This window comes from Helicoverpa armigera, chromosome 26, assembly GCF_030705265.1.
Source record: "Helicoverpa armigera isolate CAAS_96S chromosome 26, ASM3070526v1, whole genome shotgun sequence".
Lineage (NCBI taxonomy): Eukaryota > Metazoa > Arthropoda > Insecta > Lepidoptera > Noctuidae > Helicoverpa > Helicoverpa armigera.
Window position 1 is genome coordinate 394,764 of NC_087145.1, and position 18,199 is coordinate 412,962.

Here is an 18,199-nt window from a genome sequence, read left to right on the forward strand (position 1 = left end):
CTGAATGTGCTAAAACAATCATATAAAACTTAAATTAGAGAGAATTTAAATTTTATATGATCGTTTTAGACTCGTGGTAATGGCAACATAGCATCAATAATAATAAATAAGACTTCAACATATTAGTAAACAAATTCAACTATTTTTATTAATTATTTTCAACATTTAAATTCATCATAATTAGTCACTACATCATAAACTATAATTTCTATGTTGGGATATAAATAATTCATAATACTTTTCTATTATTTACAGTACAACCGACTGCAAAACCAACGCTCAAACGAGGCACAGCAACCACCACAAACTATCTAAATAGGAAACAGGTACGCATTCTTTTTAATAACATTTCTAACACGCTATCCAATCAATAAGAATTTTAAATGCATGTCAAAGTAACGTTTTAAGGTTTTTCATGTCATATTTGAAATAAAATATCATTAGAACTCTTAAAGATATTTTATTTCAAGTATCATTTAGATATTATGGTTTTCCTTAGAAGTCTCTTCCATTTACTAAATAATCAGTTAAATATAATGTTGTATTGTTTGGTGTACAGGGAGTATCATCAGGCTCAGGTCTGATGATGCGTAAGCACTACATGGCGCGACAGGAGCGGCGCAAGCGAGGACTCGCCGCCACCACACGAGGGAAGCATCCACGACAGACTAGGATGGGTAAGTTTCATATTATTATCTAGGATTCCTTATTACATTAATTGTATCGGAACATTGATTTCTGGACGCATCCTAAATGTCGTTACAACAGTACAAAGTTCCAAGTTTCGTTTAAGATCCTATACATTTAATTTGTAACTTTTCTTATAAATTGTACGTTTTTGTTCCTGACGATACGTAATCATGTAATTGTTATTTGTCTAAGGATATATAATATAAATAAAATAAAGGATACAAACCTGTAAAAACACATTAACTATGTTTTTCTTAAGTTTTTTGTCGTTAGTACTGAAGATTTGCTATTGTCGGTAGTGGGGTATGGACACATGCACCGACTAGACACCAAGTCTTAGGAGAATTCTAACAAAACCACGAATAGTAGAGACTTAGCAATGAGGTTCCTTTTTAGTACCCTTAAGGGCTGGTATTCTAACAATAACATTTCCCCCATCAGCCGGAGCCCGAGCGGCAGCAGGCGCGGGTGGCGCGGGCAGCACGGCTCGCGGCGCGGCGTCGCGGCGCAGCAGCTCGTCGTCGGCGTCGTCGGCGGAGGACGACGAGGACTGCGCCGCGCACAACTGCCTCAGGCCCACTGGTATGTATGCTGCAACACATTTATGTGCTCCCTTACATGGCGATCCGATGTATTTATAAGGAACTCTTTTGATTCTACATAATCTTTGCATGTTATTATCGTACGTATCAATACATACTAACTGTAATACCTATTATTTTTAAAAGAGAGTAACCATGGAGTTTCTTGCCCGTTCTTCTCCATAGGAAGCTACTTTTGGAATGGGCAACTAGAATCAAACCTACTTATATTTTTTGACGTTCATAAGTGCTTGTAAAAGCCTAATTGAAATAAATGATTTGACTTTAACTTTTTTACCGTGTACATGTAAAAAATCCTAGATAATCTACAAGAATGTAAAGAATGAAAGAAAGTCATAATATGCATTGCTGGGGAGTTTGTTTTGGGGCCTGTCTTTTGTTAATTCCTAACGTTCAAAAAGTGCTGTTTTGCAGCCAACTTTGAATAAACGATTTTAGATTTTTGAATAATAGTTATTATTTACTCAATTATGTTTGTACACACAATTATAAGACTCATTAATTATATTACTACGTCAAATGTACACATATATCATATCATTTTAATCAATTAAATAATTCTTTGATTCACCTGCTCACAATTATTTTTTTATACTTTTAATTACTTACAACTTTATAAATAACCCTGTATACTAATTGAACCAGCATCCACCTCTACAGGCAAAGTCGACTGGGTGCAATGCGACGGCGGCTGCGACCAGTGGTTCCACATGCATTGCGTCGGCCTCTCCCGCGCAGCCCTGCGGGACGACGACGACTACGTCTGCGGCACCTGCGCCCGCGGGCCCCGCCAGTAGGGGCCCAGGGACCCGGGGCCCGGGGCCTGCCTTCATGGACTATGTGGAAGTAGTTGACTGACAGTGATGTGGTTCTAACACGGAATATTTAATGGGTTTCATTTCTATTGTTGAAATTGACAGTGGTGAGAAGTAATGTAATGGAATATAGTCGAGAACTAAATAAAATTGTTTTGACAACTAAATCAATTTATACAAACATGTCGAAATAAATTAAGGTGAACATACTTGACTATATTCCAATATGTTTACTTGATCCTAACACAGATTACATGAATAATGTCCATAAATTGGTATTCAGAACATTTCTGAAAGTAAATTGAACATACAGAGTTGTAATAAGAAGTTTCGAGCAAATATGATATTTGAGAAAGTATGATTCAAAATCTTTGTTATATTCAGTCAGACAATTTAAAGACTTAATAAATATACGTACTAACTAAAACAGATTATACATACATGTCATATTCGCTCGATTCTTCCTCAATTTCCGGAAGGGTAGAGAGACAAAAGTAGGCACAACTTGATAGCAATTGATTTACTGAACGCGACAAATTGACGCTTATTGCCAAGTCATACGATTGATTTTACAATGAAAGAGTTATTACTTAGCGAAAAGCATTTTCGAGCAAGTACTGCAGTCCAATGAGTTTTTGCAGTGTTGATATGACAAGAGAAATGTTACCAGCGCTAAAATCACAAAATATTAATTGTAGTTCAAATAAATGTTTTCAAATTATCTCAATGTGGTTTAAAACAGATTTAAATGAATTTTTAAGCCTTCATTTATTATGACACAGGAAACCAAGTTAAATATGATATTTGCCAGTTTGAAATAATTGCTACATTTGCCAAGATAATTAAAATAAAAGACTACTATGTCGAAATAAAATGTGTCATGATAAAGATGAGCTCAGTAGTGAATTTAAAAGTCATTCAATGTTTTAATAGGTGTTCAAATATAATTCAATTTTGCTGTTATTGATATGGTATTAGTTGTCAGACACTTGGACGTAAAATCGGTGTATGTAGTGTCCCCCCACTCCCCGAATAAGGGGGAATATTTACTATAGGGGTGACTAGAAGGGGAGTATATATCGATGTGTCTTAGAAATGGTGCCCTAGGTTAGCGTACTATTTTCGAAAGAACCCATATGAAGATATTTATGAAACGTTGCCAAGTTACCTAAAGTTGAATGTTATTTCAACATGAACTATTGAGTCATTTAACGATCAAATGATTGAGAAAGGTGTATAGAATATAATTGCTATTCAAAGATTGCAAAATATAGTCAAGACCGCAGATAAGCTGTGATAAACTTGTATATAAAAGACCTATAAATATACAATTAAAAGCTTGTTACTACACAACAAAAAACTTATACGAGATGTTATCCACCCCTACAGTAAATATTCCATCCCAAATATATTCAATATCGATGTTAAACCAATGTTGTTGTTAAAATATATTAGCAAAATATACATGTCTCTCTCTCTCTTTACAAGGATGGTATCTTCCGAGCGCGTGCGAGCGGGATAGCTAGAGTTATTATTTTTATTACTCGTGACAAATAATTAAGGTATCGGGACTGGGAAAATTGTAAAATTATGTATTATATGTAAATGTAAAGGGACTAGCGTAAGAAAGTCGCAAAATATCGTATCGGTTGATAGGATAAAACATAAGTTTTGTAAGTATGACTAGTCCTTAACCGTTTTTTTTTGGTATTAAATCTTTTGGAATTCGATCATAGATATAAAATCATTGTAGCAAAATTATTGCTTGAACGCATATTTTTTCAAATGAAGTAATCTTGTGATCTTGCATGTAATAAGGCCCATCTCATAAGTTTTGATACCAAATTAATTGTTAATTGAAATTATAAATATATCTATGTATAAATGCATTTTCCAGTCCTGTCGAATGTTAATATTGAATGTAGCCAAATATTTTAAGTGTTTTTTTTACTGATTTTGTACTTTATTTATTTTGCTACAATATCGTTTAAAATTAGTGAATCTTATATCATTTTGATTAATTAATATTAACTATTTGTATTCTTAGACTAATTCTTATTTTATTTAAAAAGTTTTTTTTTTAACCAATCTTTTTGTATTTTATTGAGTTTGGCCACATTCATGTTAATGTTATAAGAATGACGCAAGTTGACAAGGTCTCTGGTTAGACGAGAACATTTTGTAAATATTTTTTAAAAAAACTTTAGCGAAAAAAATTAAAAAGTTTTTATTGTAATGGAAATTTTTGCAAGAAACTGATAGTGTAAGTAGGTGTGTGTGTGAGGCGTGTTTGTGTGTGAAATAAGGCACTGTCGAACTACCACAATACACGGCAACAATATGGAAACAAACAATAAAAAATAACCCACTCGATGTGCCGAAAATGACAAAAAATCTATCAAATATGTCTAAACAGAATTTACAGAATAAAGAAAAAAAAAACAAATGTCGACGAGCTGAATAGTTACATTCACTTTTCTATAACATTTTACACTGTTACACTAAAACATTATTAAGTTTATGTAAAGTAATCGTGGTTGCTCTGTATTTATATTACTCTAAACATTTCGATCGAAACTTTACATCTATCAACATTAAACTTAAAAACATTCTGCATTAGTATTTGTACAGATAAATACACACACAACACAAACTAGAGAAGGTACTTACGACGGCATATAAGTTACAGTTTACAAAATTATTTATGTTGATAGGGAAGATATGGCACAGTCACCTCGTTGCTTGAGTTCCAAGACCAATTAGTACCCTACGTCTGCTTGATATTGGTCGAATCGTTTATCATATTGTAAATAATGTTTAAATGTAGTTCGATGTATGTATATTGAGGCGCCGACGCCATACTTGTTAGCGTAATGTTGTAAGAGCTTGCGACCCTGTCGCCTAACCATTTGTAAGAAAATATTAATGACAACTCACACTAACCACACACATTGTTCCACAAATGCGTCTGGCACGTGTGAGTTGACCTTAATCACATATTTTTACAGATATTAAAAAAAATGTCTTCAGAGAATTTTGAGGTATTTTTAAGTATATTTGACTGAATTAGTATCTGTTCTAATATGTTTGTATGGAGAATATTTATGCACTGGCCTTCCTTTTGTGAATCAATGTTTATATGATAGTTTATGTTAAGACGATTAAATAAAGCTAATACCTTACCAGATGTTCTTTTTCTGTTCCAATTTGTTTATAGTTGATGCGAGTCAATTTAAATAACATATCCTTCTTTCCTATTTCCTAGCGTTTACAAATAGTAGTTATTTTTGACAACAATGATTGTCACACAAAGCAAAGATACTTCAAACAAATGTAAAACAATGATAAAGGGTCCGACAACTTTCTATAAAATAACCCATTTGATAAAAATTACTTCTGGTAAGGTATCTAATATATTTATTTACGTAGCAACTCGCTGTAAACATAGTACATTATCTATGCTTAATTCACAATCACACGGGCACAACTCTACATAACATTAATCTAATTATTACTTAAATTAATTCACAATTAATATTATTTATTGGTGTATAGAAAAGTTTACTTACTGCTCATTGAATCAAAGTCATTATATTTTTATTTAAGTGTAATATAAAATTCAATTCATATTTCGACTTTTCCTTTGAGTTTTAGTATTTTACACTAAATAATAAATTCATTATTTTTGTAAGTAAACTAATTCTAATATTTGCAGAGGTGTGCCGTTGTGATCGTATCGAGATATATCAGTATGACAAATTGTAAAGCCAATATGAACTCTATTGCTTAGTAGACAAGATTTATATTTGTTAAAGACGGCTGAAGCCGCCAGCCATTTAGCGCTAAGTCTCAACCGTTACATTTAACTGTTTGGATTGTTGCTAGTTTTTATTGACGTGGTGGTATTGGTTTGACTAAGAACAACTGATCGAATGTATCTCACTTTTTTGTCACACTATAGGTACATGGTATATAGTTACCATACTAAAATTGCAGATGACAAATCCAATCGTCTCTCAGTAGGTAATACAGCTTTACACCAGAACAAATACCGTTAGAATTACTTTACCTAAAGCAGATTTTCTTTATAACTGCCTAAAAATGGTCGTAGTCAAACCAATGACCATCGCTTTGGCTGTAATACAAAGTTGACCGCATTGTGTTGATCTCTGCCAGCCCGCGTCCGATCTGATGTTATGTTAATATAATTGTATTTATGTATGGCCGATTACTGCGCACGCGACGGTTTCTCGAATAGGGGGAGCGGGTACTTAACTGAATCATGTTTATAAAATGTATTGTCTACTTAATATCTTTAATTGTTTTCGATTTCAATTTTAAATCCTGTGATCGAATTCGGCACTTTTATTTACTACTTATTTATTTATTTATTTATTTATTTAACTTTATGCAATCTTACAATTACAAAGGCGGACTTAATGCCATGGGCATTCTCTCCAGTCAACCTTAAGGTGATGCAGAGATAACATGGTAGGTGCATTAATTACTTAGAAAGACATGTATAAGACAACTAGAGATTAACATTTTAATAGAATACTAAAATAGACGTAAGTAGGTACATAAATATTAACTTAATACTTACTCTCTGGTCTCACAATATGTTATCCTAAATTATCAACGTGCCAAGTTTACTGAATTAAGTAATAATTATGACGTTCAAATCCCTCCCCCTATTTGCGCAAACTTGCGCATAGTGCGCAAACATAATTGTACAGAATATATTTAGTTAAGTGAAAGTCTACGTTTGTCCAACAATACCGGAGGCTCGTGTACTATACCCGATAGTATTTTAGTGTAAAATTAAATTGTTTAAATGTAAATGAATGAATGTCGTCCCGTATCGTTGGACAGATCGGCATATTGTGTACCAAATAAATATAGAAAATTATAGAAAAATATTATCTGTGTTTTTAATGTTATTCCAGTCCACATATTGAAGTCGATATGGTTCGAAAAAATGTTACTCGTGAGATGACGGCAGATAGAAGAGTGTGGAAGTAGAAAACATGCTGCGCCGACCACAAACAAGATAGAAAGATAAGGGCAGGAGGATGATGATAAGTCCATTAAATTTATTATAATTTTCAAGTTTAGTAAACATACAAAACAATACAATCGATCAATTATGTGACATCACAAGTAATCAATTAGCTATCGTGCAATACGTAGATAATTACCGATTCCGATTTGTTTGCGCCCGCGTGGTAACGTGCAACTACATAGTAACAGTAGGCTCAATGAATATTGTATATATTGAAAGGAAATATCATGATGATTCTGCAGTAGTTTTTTTAGATTTCTAGGAATATATTATGATTAGCATGTAGTTGTATGTGTTATGATTTAGTATGAGTATAAATAACCCGCATTGAGCAAAGCGTGGTGATTAAAGCTTAATCCTTCTCTGTGTGAGAGAAGGCTTGTACCCAGCCGTTGGACGATAAAAGGCTGATGATTATGATTAGCACGCTACTGAATAGATATGTAGGTCCTCATTTGAGAAGTATAAAAATGTATGACAAAGTTATTTCTCAATATACTTCTCCAGAGCAGATCTAAATTGCATCGGCACGAAGCATTAACAACCGGGAAAACTATATCAATGTATTAAATATCGATATGATAATAATATTTTTGTGAACAAAACAAGTGAAGTACATACTTATAGTTGTCAATCGATCGCAAATCGCTTATCAGAATGAGTGCTGTCGAAGATAAACAATATTGCTCTCTTCTGTGCTTTGTTGACTGACGATATGCTAAACGAGTGTGTAAATGACCGTGAGTGCCTATTATAGTACGAAAATACGCACGTAGATAACTTGTGTGTTTCGGCAGAAGTTCAAATGACGTCTTTTGGAGATAGGCTACTTATCAGATGAGAGATACTTATTTACGTATAACAGTATTGTTATTGTTGTAAGTCCCAATTTCCTCCAAACACATCTGTTATGGCCCTAATAATACCTACAGATTTGTATGATTGGCATTCAGATGTTTTTGCTAAATCCACAGCTTGATAAAACCAGTTTCTTTGTCCCCTCTCGCCTCTATTCTGTTATGCTCTTTTTTATCACCTTTAGTTTAGTCGGTTTCTTTAATAATGGAAAGTAAAGAAATACGCAATTAACTCTGAAACATGACCACAAAATACATAGGTACAGAAGTCAATCTACATACAAAGCGCGTTCGAGTCACGCAGACATAGGTGTTATGTGTGCGTGTTCACAGACGCGCTGTCTCAAAACAACTCAAAACAGTGCGAGCGCGGCTGTCGTTTTCTTGAGATACGCGCGCCACACACAAGGTAAATAAATGTGCACGCGTTGTGATACTAACTGTAATTTGACTGTAATATTTTTAATTTCAATAACAAAAGAAAAAGTAATAATGGATCAACAAAAAAAGTCGTATTAAATTGTTAGGTACAGTTAGTTGTTGGTAGGTACAGTTAGGTGGGTAGGTAAGCGGCCCGGCGGCCTCTGACCCAATGCCGTAATAAGTTTTGCTAGTGTCGACCCAGGGGAACTTCCCAACCTACCCTCAAAGATTATTACTAGTAGGAGTTGATAATTTTTGTGATCATGGCAAGAGTATGTTGTAAGGTAGACGAAATAAAACTCGCACATCAAGGTTTCTGTAGGCAGAAGCAAGCTTAGATCAGGGACTGTACCAACCCATTACATACAAAAATATTTTTTTCGCAAGTAAAGAGTAGGATAAGTATATATTTATGAATAACAAAATTATAAATTGCGGTTTCTACAAAAGTTCGGTATCTCGTTCAAACGAATTTCCTTTGAAAGTGTTTATTAACCTCTTGTAAGCCACATTAAATATTTTATTATTAGGTATTGGTTTACCACTACCACGTTAGTTTTATAAAAAAGTTGACAGCCCTAGCGCGACCGCCGAGTTTGGGCATGAAAAGTGAAGTACATACATGAGATTGACTTCTGTTGTATTTTGTGACATGACCTACTGAACCAAATCAAAGCAGGTACACTTCAACAGATAAATGTCATAAAAATTGTGTCAAGTTCCATCTTCACTTATTTTTATTGAAAAGTGATGTTTCATCAGACAAGAGGCTCTTGACTTACTTTTGTACTTGTTATTCAAAGCCAAGTGGTAGCACGTTCATTTTATCGCAATTCACAAGAGCTTTTAATTGTTTACTGCTGTGTACATCCGCACTTGTGTCCTACAAGTAGCCTATAATTACCACATAAATACTCTAAAGATAAAGACATTACCGATGACCTTGTTTCTTCGGTATACAAAACCTCATAGAAATAAAAATAAATAAGAAAACTCATTTAGTAAAGGTAAACTTTGTCATCCATATATTATCACTCACAACATCATCAAAGCGTAAACAAATGTCAATAACTTAGAAATTAAATAACCTAATGTAACAACGGTGTGCTGCACCTCCTGGCAGACATTTCCCTCTTATAGGTGAGCACTGGACAGGACTGGAACACCATCCTCTCTTCAATCTCCCGAGGCGCCAGCGGCCTGCCTCGGAACTCGTCTTCGATCTGTTGTAAAGTCTTCCCTTTCGTCTCCGGCAGCAGGAATGAGATCACCAGTAAACAGTATGTGAGAAGACATGCGTACAAACAGTACGTTCCATATATTCCTATGCTTTCTACTAATCCTAAAAATGTTTTGAGCACGATGAAGAAGGAAGCTGACATCGTCGCTAAACTGATGCTCCCTCCAATGCTTCTGTATTCTAAGGGGAATACTTCTCCCCCTATCACGTTTGGTAACGGCAGCATACCAGTTGCTACAGTAAAGAACTGCAGGTTGATCAGCAGAGCTGGTATCCACACCGCATCATAAGTTAGGATGCCCTCCTGCTTCAAGTAAGTGTAGGAGGCTATGGCTAACTGGCTCACAACGCACAGCCCGCCAGTCAGGAACATCATAGTCCGCCTCTTTATCTTGTTAATTAAGAATACTGCTACAGTATTGGAGATAAACCTCTGCGTGTCCAAAAATATCATCCAGAAGTGTGGGTTTACATTGGGGCCCATGATCAAAGTTATTATAGTGGTAGAGTAAGCCGCCATGGTGGTGCCTCCAGCGAACTGCACCATCACATACGCGTGTATCATTATTATGATGGGTTTGTAGAACTCTTTCTTCTGTATAGTCGCCATGGCTGACTTCACTCGGTTGGGTGCTTTGCCCTGCTTTTGCTCCTGCTTAGCCTTTTCGAACATCATTCTGGCATTTATCATTTCTTCTAGTTCATCATTCTCGTCGTCTCCTCTAAGCCAATGGAAGACCTCACGACATTCGTCGTATCGTCCTCTGGCGACGAGCTAGCTGGGAGATTCAGGGGAGTAGAGGGTCATGACGAGGCTGAAGAATGAGAAGAACACGCAGATCAGCGCAGTCTTCTGCCAGCTGAGGATGGAGCCTACCACGTGCACGAAGAGAATACCAAATGCCTGTGTTAAGGAGACAGTCGTGAGGAAAGCCCCTCTGTTCTTGGGACTGGCGTACTCCCCAATCAGGATTGATCGTAGTGGTGAGAGCATGCCAATCGACAGACCTTGAAGTATTCTTCCCACAAGTAAAGGCTGAAACCAAACAATCTAATAAGAATTTTGAAAGTAAGTATATTAATTCATAGTGGAAATGAGCTGTGATGTTTGATCATACAAATTAAAGAATTGAACATTTTGTCTTGTGATGAGATGTTACCAGAGAAGAAGTAAAAACTAAGACTTCTGCTTACCTCATAAGTAGTAGCCATCATGGTAATAAACCAGCCGATGAGAACCGGCATGGTGACGGCGAGGTGCGCGGTCCTCCTGCCGAATCGCTCCATGATGGGGGGCGTGACGAAGCTGCCCAGCAACTGGGTCACTCCTAATACTGATGCTGTTTAACAGATACAATGCTCAAAGTTAAATAATAATAATCAAGATATTGTTTGAGGTTTTGAATGCTTTGTTGTTCGGTGTTCGGAAATATTAATGATAGTGTCTTAACTATGTAGATTGGCTGAATAGCAGCCCGATGAAGATTTGTTTGTGTAATTAAGGCAATAGGAAAAACGCTTTCTTCTGTAGAATAAATTGAATTAAGAATACATTATAAATTAAATTAACTTTAAAAGAACCGAATCAGCGAACACCGGTCGACTTTTGGCCATTTTTTAAGGATCATCGGGGCGTTATGTTGTAACTTTAACCATTTCATTTGTAGTTCCAGTACACATATCTAGTGTGAAACCTTACCTAGCCATGATGCAGCAGTGCTGGTCATGGGTATCTCGGAGTTTGGCACCAACAGCTGCGGCAGCAGGATGGCGGGGTAGCCGATGACGCAGCCGTGACCGATGATGTTGCTGCCCACAGCCGCCGTCACGAAACACTGGTAAGTAAATAAGTTATAGATATTAATAAGGTACTAACGACCTTTTTGATCTTAATGAAAAATAAATTAGGTGACAAAGCTTCAAAGATCTTTTCCAGACAACCCTAGCATGAATTGAGACGAGAAGGAAAAGTTTATATGGTAAGCAAGTTAACTAACTTGCAACATAACTATTTTTCTTTTGAGAGGAAAATATCATTTTTAAATTATAAAGCAGCTGGTTTTCTGCGATTTCAAACGTCCTGGGGTAAAAAAAAAAAGCCTGTCGGTCAATGTCGCCGTAGCTCCAGAACGGTTGTTTTTTTTCGAATCGGTGCAGTCCTGTTGATCCGTAAAGGCAAAAGGCCTTTCTTCTTAAGGAATTGTTAATTGATAATATCATGACCTACATCAAGATCATTATATAGGCTTGACTTGTTTTGTACAAATACGTAGATATTAAACTGAAAATGCACCGTTAATTTTTCTCGTTTTCAGTGATTACAGATGGTTGATCTAATTAAGGCGTTTTTTTAATATTCCGTAGAAAATTCATTATAGTTCAAGATTCGTTCGTTCAAGTTCGTTTTATTACTTTTTCAGCTTAGTAACTTTATTTAGAAAAATACGTTTATTTTCATCCAAATCTGTTCGATATTTTTGCTTGAAAGACTGATAGACAATTACTTTTGCTGTATCTCGTCGAACTTGTGTAATTTTTCTTTGCCAATTAATAGCAGTTTTAAACATACATAGGTATGTAACAATTTATAAATAAGAAAACAAAATTTCTGTAGGTACTCACTTGTTTCAAAAATGGCGAAATTCCTCTTTTTCCCATTGTGAATACACTCGTCACAGTTCCATTAAATTAAACACAAATAAACTAGCACTAATTAACTTATAAAAATATAAAATAATAGGTACTTTAAAATTAGTATCACAATAAAGAATATCAGCACATTTTTATAAGAATTTCTTAAAAAAGAGCTATTAACGAAAGTCCCTTGTTATCCGATTAGCTCTCACATGTTTATGACAAGCACTATAAAATGTTAAATATACGTATATCATTTTAACTGCACTCAAAGGATTATATATAATATGGAAATAAAGATATTTGTAAGGGCAGATCCGCACTGGTGAACTATTGAGAATCAAACTGTCCATTTTTCGTTCATGGATTTATCATTCAGATTATAATTTTGATAAGTTGAGTGAGTGTGTGTGATTTTGCAACTAATTAAGATAATGAGTATATCTTAAGTCATGTGTTGCCTATCAACACGGTCATAGTAATATTTGTGAGCTTGCCAACACATTCTGCATAGACGTACAAATATTCTAGATGCTTTATTACCTCAGTACCGGTTGGATATTAATTAACGTGAAGGAAAGCAATCACAGATACGTTTTATCTATTCGATTATTAATTAGTTTGTGTTTTGTTGTTTTGTGCAATTTAGGTACCTACAATAACAACAAAGATAGTTACTTAATCCGTTTTGTTAGTGAATTGTATAGGTATTTAATTCATAATTATAGAAATGATTGATATTACAGAAATAAGTAGCTAGTTACTGGTTAACAAATAAATACATCAAAGTGTAATTGTTGATAAAAAAATCATTATAAGTTTTATTAGAATTTTATTATTTGGATTAGCGTTTTCTTTAATTTCAAAATCATTACTTGTTTAGAGGTAATTATGCACTCGAACAATCTTTCTTTAAAAGATCAATAAACAAATGATTCGTGTCAATTATGTACAAAATCTATACTAACACAATAAACATTTTGTTTGATTCTACCCTAAAGGCTCCGAAACTACTGAACCGATTTGTCAAATTCTTTCGCTGGTTTAAAGCTACACACTTCTCGAGTAACATAGGCTGTATTTTATCCCGGTACGGGCAGTAACTCCTACTGAACGGCTAGTGTATAATAGAATCCGTTCTAAAAAACAAAATATAAAATTCCATTCATCTCAAAAGTCCGTCGATGTCGACTAAGCCTAACAATGATCACTATCGCTCACAATAGCGGCACTAAGCGATACTATTGAGGTTTATCGGCAGATAACGTCGATAGGTTGTGGTCCACGCGGTGAGGACCTGTCTCACAATGCCTACTACATGATGATAAGCATCTTGACACTGTGACACTGGCCTGCATTCGACAATTAGGCTAAAGAACTTCATGTTCTACTAGCTACTGGAGATGCCTCGACTGCATGAAATCGTTTTGGATCAATCTAAATAAGCCGATGTCACATGTGAAATGGTTTTCTTCTGCGAGAGGAAACGGTGTGGTATATAAAGAAGGGTGTAGTTGCTGTGTGAATAATTTGATTCATTAATAAAATTCACATTATTATAATTATATAAATACATAATAATTACAGGGCGTCGAAAAATTCCTCATCGCTGCCCACCGGGAGCCGGGAGCGTACCCAAGAGGCTGGCAGCATTGCTTTTGACCGAAATGAAAACCAGCCCTTGGGTCACTCGTAGTGTCAGCCAGTCGCTTCCCCATTTTTATGTTCCTATAGATGAATCTAGAACACTTATTGTTCACGCTGTGAGCAGTTTCGTTCCAGTTATTTCAGTATTTCTTGATTTAACTTTACCAGTAGTTAACATACTTTCTTGCATTGACTTTATTGGATTTCTTTAAAAAGGTACCTATTTTCTCGAAAGGTTATATTTTTTTACTTACATCTAATTTACAAAATGAAAAATAAATGAAGCATGGGAAACTACACCTGTTGTTGAGTTGTAAACGCTTATTATCTTGCACCGGTCGTAAAAGTGCCATTCGCATTTTTACGGTTTTACTAATTGTTATTATAATATCTTTATTGCAGCAAATTATAAGGATCACAGATAAGTATCTATGTAGTTCATGGTTATCGCCTTACATGACGTTAATTGAGGACACTAGATGCTTTTTTATTTTCAAAAAACCAATCCGAAGATGGAAGATGGCATTAGTAGAACGCAACTATTTTTAACCACCATCTCCCGAGCCTTTTCCCAACTGCCTATCTGACCGCCTCGTCCCGGTTACCCGGGCAACCCAATACCCCTTGTTAGACTGGCGTCAGACTTACTGGCTTCTGACTACCCGTAACAACTGCCAAGGATGTTCAATGACAGCCGGGACCTACAGTTTAACGTACCATCCGAAACACAGTCATTGGTGCCCAAACTTAGAACGCAACTATTTTTAACGTGTCCCCTAGGTCTCCTAGAAAGGCTTTACTGCAGACTGATGATGATAAATAATAACCTACTATAGACGAAGTAGTTATCAATGAAGAAAACAAACAACGTCACGTTATTGAACAATAAAGTTTATTGTTGCTTTCCGTAGGACATGGATTAAGTAGGACAATCACACTTGCTTATCAGACGACCGAATATTATCTGAAGTCTACGATAAATAAACAATAATCAGCTGTTTCTATGAATACATAGGTGTAAAGAGTTGTAAATGGAGCGGTAAATGGCAATAAACTATAAGCTTCGATAGCAGCGTAAATAAGGATATAAACAATTTACTCAGCAATCATCTTCAGCAATTTACACCGTTTCCATACTTATATTGTTCGCTACAAGTAGATCAAAATAATAAATAAGTATAAGTTATAAATACGTTTATTTCAAAACTCAATAAAACTTGGGAGTATTTTTTCACGACATCTTCTCTACTCATGTCTAACAATGTGTTCATGTCATCTTTCCGTCTCCGCTTGCTTTAACGACTGCCTCTCCTCATCAACTACCGTTTTGCCTCTATACTCGTCTTCTATCTCCTGCAGAGTCCTGCCTCTAGTCTCCGGCATCAGAAACCATATGACAGTCAGACAATACGTCAGCAATCCAGCATACACCAAGTAAGTTCCAGTTATTCCTACACTCGCCACCAGACCAGGGAATGTTTTGAGCACTAAGAACATCGTTCCAGCTACGGACGCCAAGCTGATGCTACCAGCCATACTCCTGTACTCCAATGGAAAAACTTCACCAGCTATCACGCTGGGTAGAGGCACCATGCCCACAGACACTGAGAAGAAATGCAGATTTAGCAGAATACCTGGGATCCATATAGCTTCGTATGTCAAAAACCCTGTTTGCTTAGAATATACGTAAGCTACTATAGCCAAATGACTGGCGACACATAGTCCTCCTGATGCAAATATCATAGTTCTCCTCTTGAATCGGTTGATGATGTAGATCGCTAGTGTGTTGACAACGATGCGTTGAGTGTCGAGGGCTATCATCCACGCGTCAGCGTTGACGTCAGGATTCATGATCAGTTTGATGATAGTTGTGGCGTAGGCAGCCGTGCTGGCTCCTCCAGACAACTGTCCCATGGCATACGCATGAACCATTAATATAATTGGCTTATAAAACTCTCTCTTCCTCACAGTTGCTACTACATCCAACTTCTTTTGATTTTTTACAGTCTTTTCGAAGTTGATTCTTGCTTGAATCATGGCTTCTAATTCTTGTTCTTCCTCATCACCTCTCAGCCAGTGGAAAACTTCCCTGCACTCATTATACCTTCCTTTGGAGACCAGCCAGCTTGGGGACTCTGGCGTGAACAGAGTCATGACGAGGCTTATGAATGGTAGGAAGAGGCACACGAGGACAGTTCTTCGCCAGCTCAGGAGGGATCCTACAAGATGTACGAAGAAGATGCCTGATCCTTGCGTGAGGGAGATGGTGGTGAGGAAAGCTCCTCTGTTCTTTGGACTGGTGTATTCACCGATGAGGATGGAACGAAGGGGCAGCATCATGCCAAATGACAGGCCGCCGATGATTCTTCCTAGGAGGATGACCTGAAACATTTTAGTATTCATGTTTATCTGCACATGTGATGGTGGGCTGCAACTACTTATAAGTAGGAGGTATACTTACTTCGAAGCTCTCAGCTAAGAGAGTAGTTAACCAGCCCACGAGTGCCGCCGCGCTGACGGTGTAGTGGGCGACCTTCCGTCCGTAGCGGCCCATTATCGGAGACGCGACGAAGCTGCCGATCAGCAGGGTTATACCAATTACTGATGCTGGAACATGTAATATAAGTTGTGAGGTCTTTACGGCTATAGCCAAGCCATGGAAGGAGTTTTCAACATCTTTGGTTTGTGGTGTGTTGAAAGTATGTAGTTCGCAAAACTTTATGTGATCAGCAGAGGTTCGGAAATGCTTGTTATTCTAAAATTTGTTTTGGTAAGAACACACCCTTTATATCTGATTCAAGTCGAATGGTCTTTCATTTTTCTCCTACTATGTATTCGTAAGTATATTTGGTAAAGGTTCACTTTATGTGGAAGAGCTTACCTATCCAAGAGTCGGCCTCCTTGTTGGTGGGTATACCGGAGTCGGGTTGGTGCAGCTGCGGCAGCAGGACTGCGGAGAAGCCCACCACGGCACCATGGCCGATCAGGTTGATGCCCACCGCCGATGTCACGAAACACTGTTAGAAGACACCAGTAAAGCATTGCCTTATTAAAATAACATGCCATCGTTTTGGCTGTTTCTATGCTTCGTTATAATTTGTCATCAGAGAAAAGTAATATAATACCAGAAGATAATATGATATTTGTAGAGAAGATGTCTAAGTATGGTGTTTAATGCATTAGCATAAATGAAAGAAACATCATCGCCAGCCTATTATCGTTCCACTACTGGGCACATGCCTCCTATCACGCAGAGAAAGATTGAGCATGAACAACATGACTATTTCAATATATTTAAAGTGTTGTTATTGTAATTAATCAAACTCGGGAGCCACCGCTTAGGATCTCGTCATAATCGAGCACGAATGCAAAAATGTGATAACACATTGCTATCTTAATCTTTACAAGCTGATAACTTTTGAGGTTGTGTGCAGTCGGACGTGGAAGGAGACAGAATAAACACATATAATAAGTAAAAGAAACACTCACCTGTTTTAAAAATGGCGAAAATATAGCCTTCTTCTTCGCCATTACCGAGAGACGACATAAAAGCATACACAGCACTATTCTACTACCTCACCACAAAATATTTGCAATTATCTGATCTACATTCGGTATCAGACATGATAAAATTAAGATTAAACACACGCCGAATTGAATGCAATGTCAACTTAGAAAGTGGGAACATAATCTTTATAATCTTAATAGCAGTTTACTTAACAAAACGCCAACATTTACACAAGATTCACTACTGAACCATTCAAGAGTTCAATTAGTCTAAAACACAGGATTTCTGCCATCCATTAACAAAATGAAAAATTAAGAATACACTTCACTCATTCACGTCTTTCTTTACTTTATGATAAAACTTCCCAAAGCGAACGACAAGGCCGACTCATGTTTATTTTGGTCACGTTGTATGCCGGTTTTTGCGAAACAGTCACTGGAACGAACTTCGTGAATCGAGTTTTTCAAGTACAATGACTTCTCGTATGGTCACAACAAACCAACTTGCAAACTGAAACAAGATGTATTATTCAACTTTGAAACTGAATTTCAATTCAGTTGTAAACAGTTGAACGTTCATACAACGGCGTGCAATCTTAATTTTAGATCGCATGGCGCAGTGACTGTGTCAATGACATTTATGGGTCGTCAAGGATAATGGAGTATGGTTTTGTAATTTCGGTTTCCTTTTTTAGCTTTGTAATTTGATTCATTGCTAATTA

General features: G+C 36.4%; 3 protein-coding genes across 3 annotated transcripts in view; 1 reads left to right on the forward strand and 2 right to left on the reverse strand.

The window, feature by feature from the left end:
• LOC110383250 (lysine-specific demethylase 5) overlaps positions 1 to 5,292 on the forward strand; it is a 35,135-nt gene extending 29,843 nt beyond the window's left edge. The window contains exons 28-31 of the mRNA XM_064041847.1: positions 256 to 326; positions 560 to 677; positions 1,132 to 1,272; positions 1,953 to 5,292. Coding sequence (XP_063897917.1) covers positions 256 to 326; positions 560 to 677; positions 1,132 to 1,272; positions 1,953 to 2,089 — 467 coding nt within the window. The 3' untranslated portion in view covers positions 2,090 to 5,292. The remainder of the gene's footprint in view (positions 1 to 255; positions 327 to 559; positions 678 to 1,131; positions 1,273 to 1,952) is intronic.
• Positions 5,293 to 9,457: 4,165 nt separating this feature from the next.
• LOC110383251 (facilitated trehalose transporter Tret1) lies at positions 9,458 to 12,707 on the reverse strand. The gene is given in 4 exon segments (XM_021344017.3): positions 9,458 to 10,725; positions 10,884 to 11,029; positions 11,389 to 11,524; positions 12,312 to 12,707. Coding segments are annotated over 4 exon segments (1,506 nt in total). The 5' UTR covers positions 12,348 to 12,707; the 3' UTR covers positions 9,458 to 9,537.
• Positions 12,708 to 14,845: 2,138 nt separating this feature from the next.
• On the reverse strand, positions 14,846 to 17,925 carry LOC110383249 (facilitated trehalose transporter Tret1). Its single transcript, XM_049849602.2, has 4 exons — positions 17,460 to 17,925; positions 16,852 to 16,987; positions 16,432 to 16,577; positions 14,846 to 16,352 (listed from the first exon to the last, which is right to left on the reverse strand). The coding sequence occupies exons 1-4, from the start codon at positions 17,523 to 17,525 to the stop codon at positions 15,243 to 15,245; spliced, it is 1,458 nt and encodes a 485-aa protein (XP_049705559.2). The 5' UTR covers positions 17,526 to 17,925; the 3' UTR covers positions 14,846 to 15,242.
• Positions 17,926 to 18,199: the final 274 nt, after the last annotated feature.

What these genes read in the sequence shown, in the direction of transcription:
- LOC110383249 (XM_049849602.2), bottom strand. Translation starts at nt 17,525, where the DNA reads ATGCTTTTATGTCGTCTCTCGGTAATGGCGAAGAAGAAGGCTATATTT. An exon ending in TTTCGCCATTTTTAAAACAG is followed by an intron (nt 16,988 to 17,459) that starts GTGAGTGTTTCT and finishes GTCTTCTAACAG; the next exon opens with TGTTTCGTGACATCGGCGGT. An exon ending in GGAGGCCGACTCTTGGATAG is followed by an intron (nt 16,578 to 16,851) that starts GTAAGCTCTTCC and finishes TACATGTTCCAG; the next exon opens with CATCAGTAATTGGTATAACC.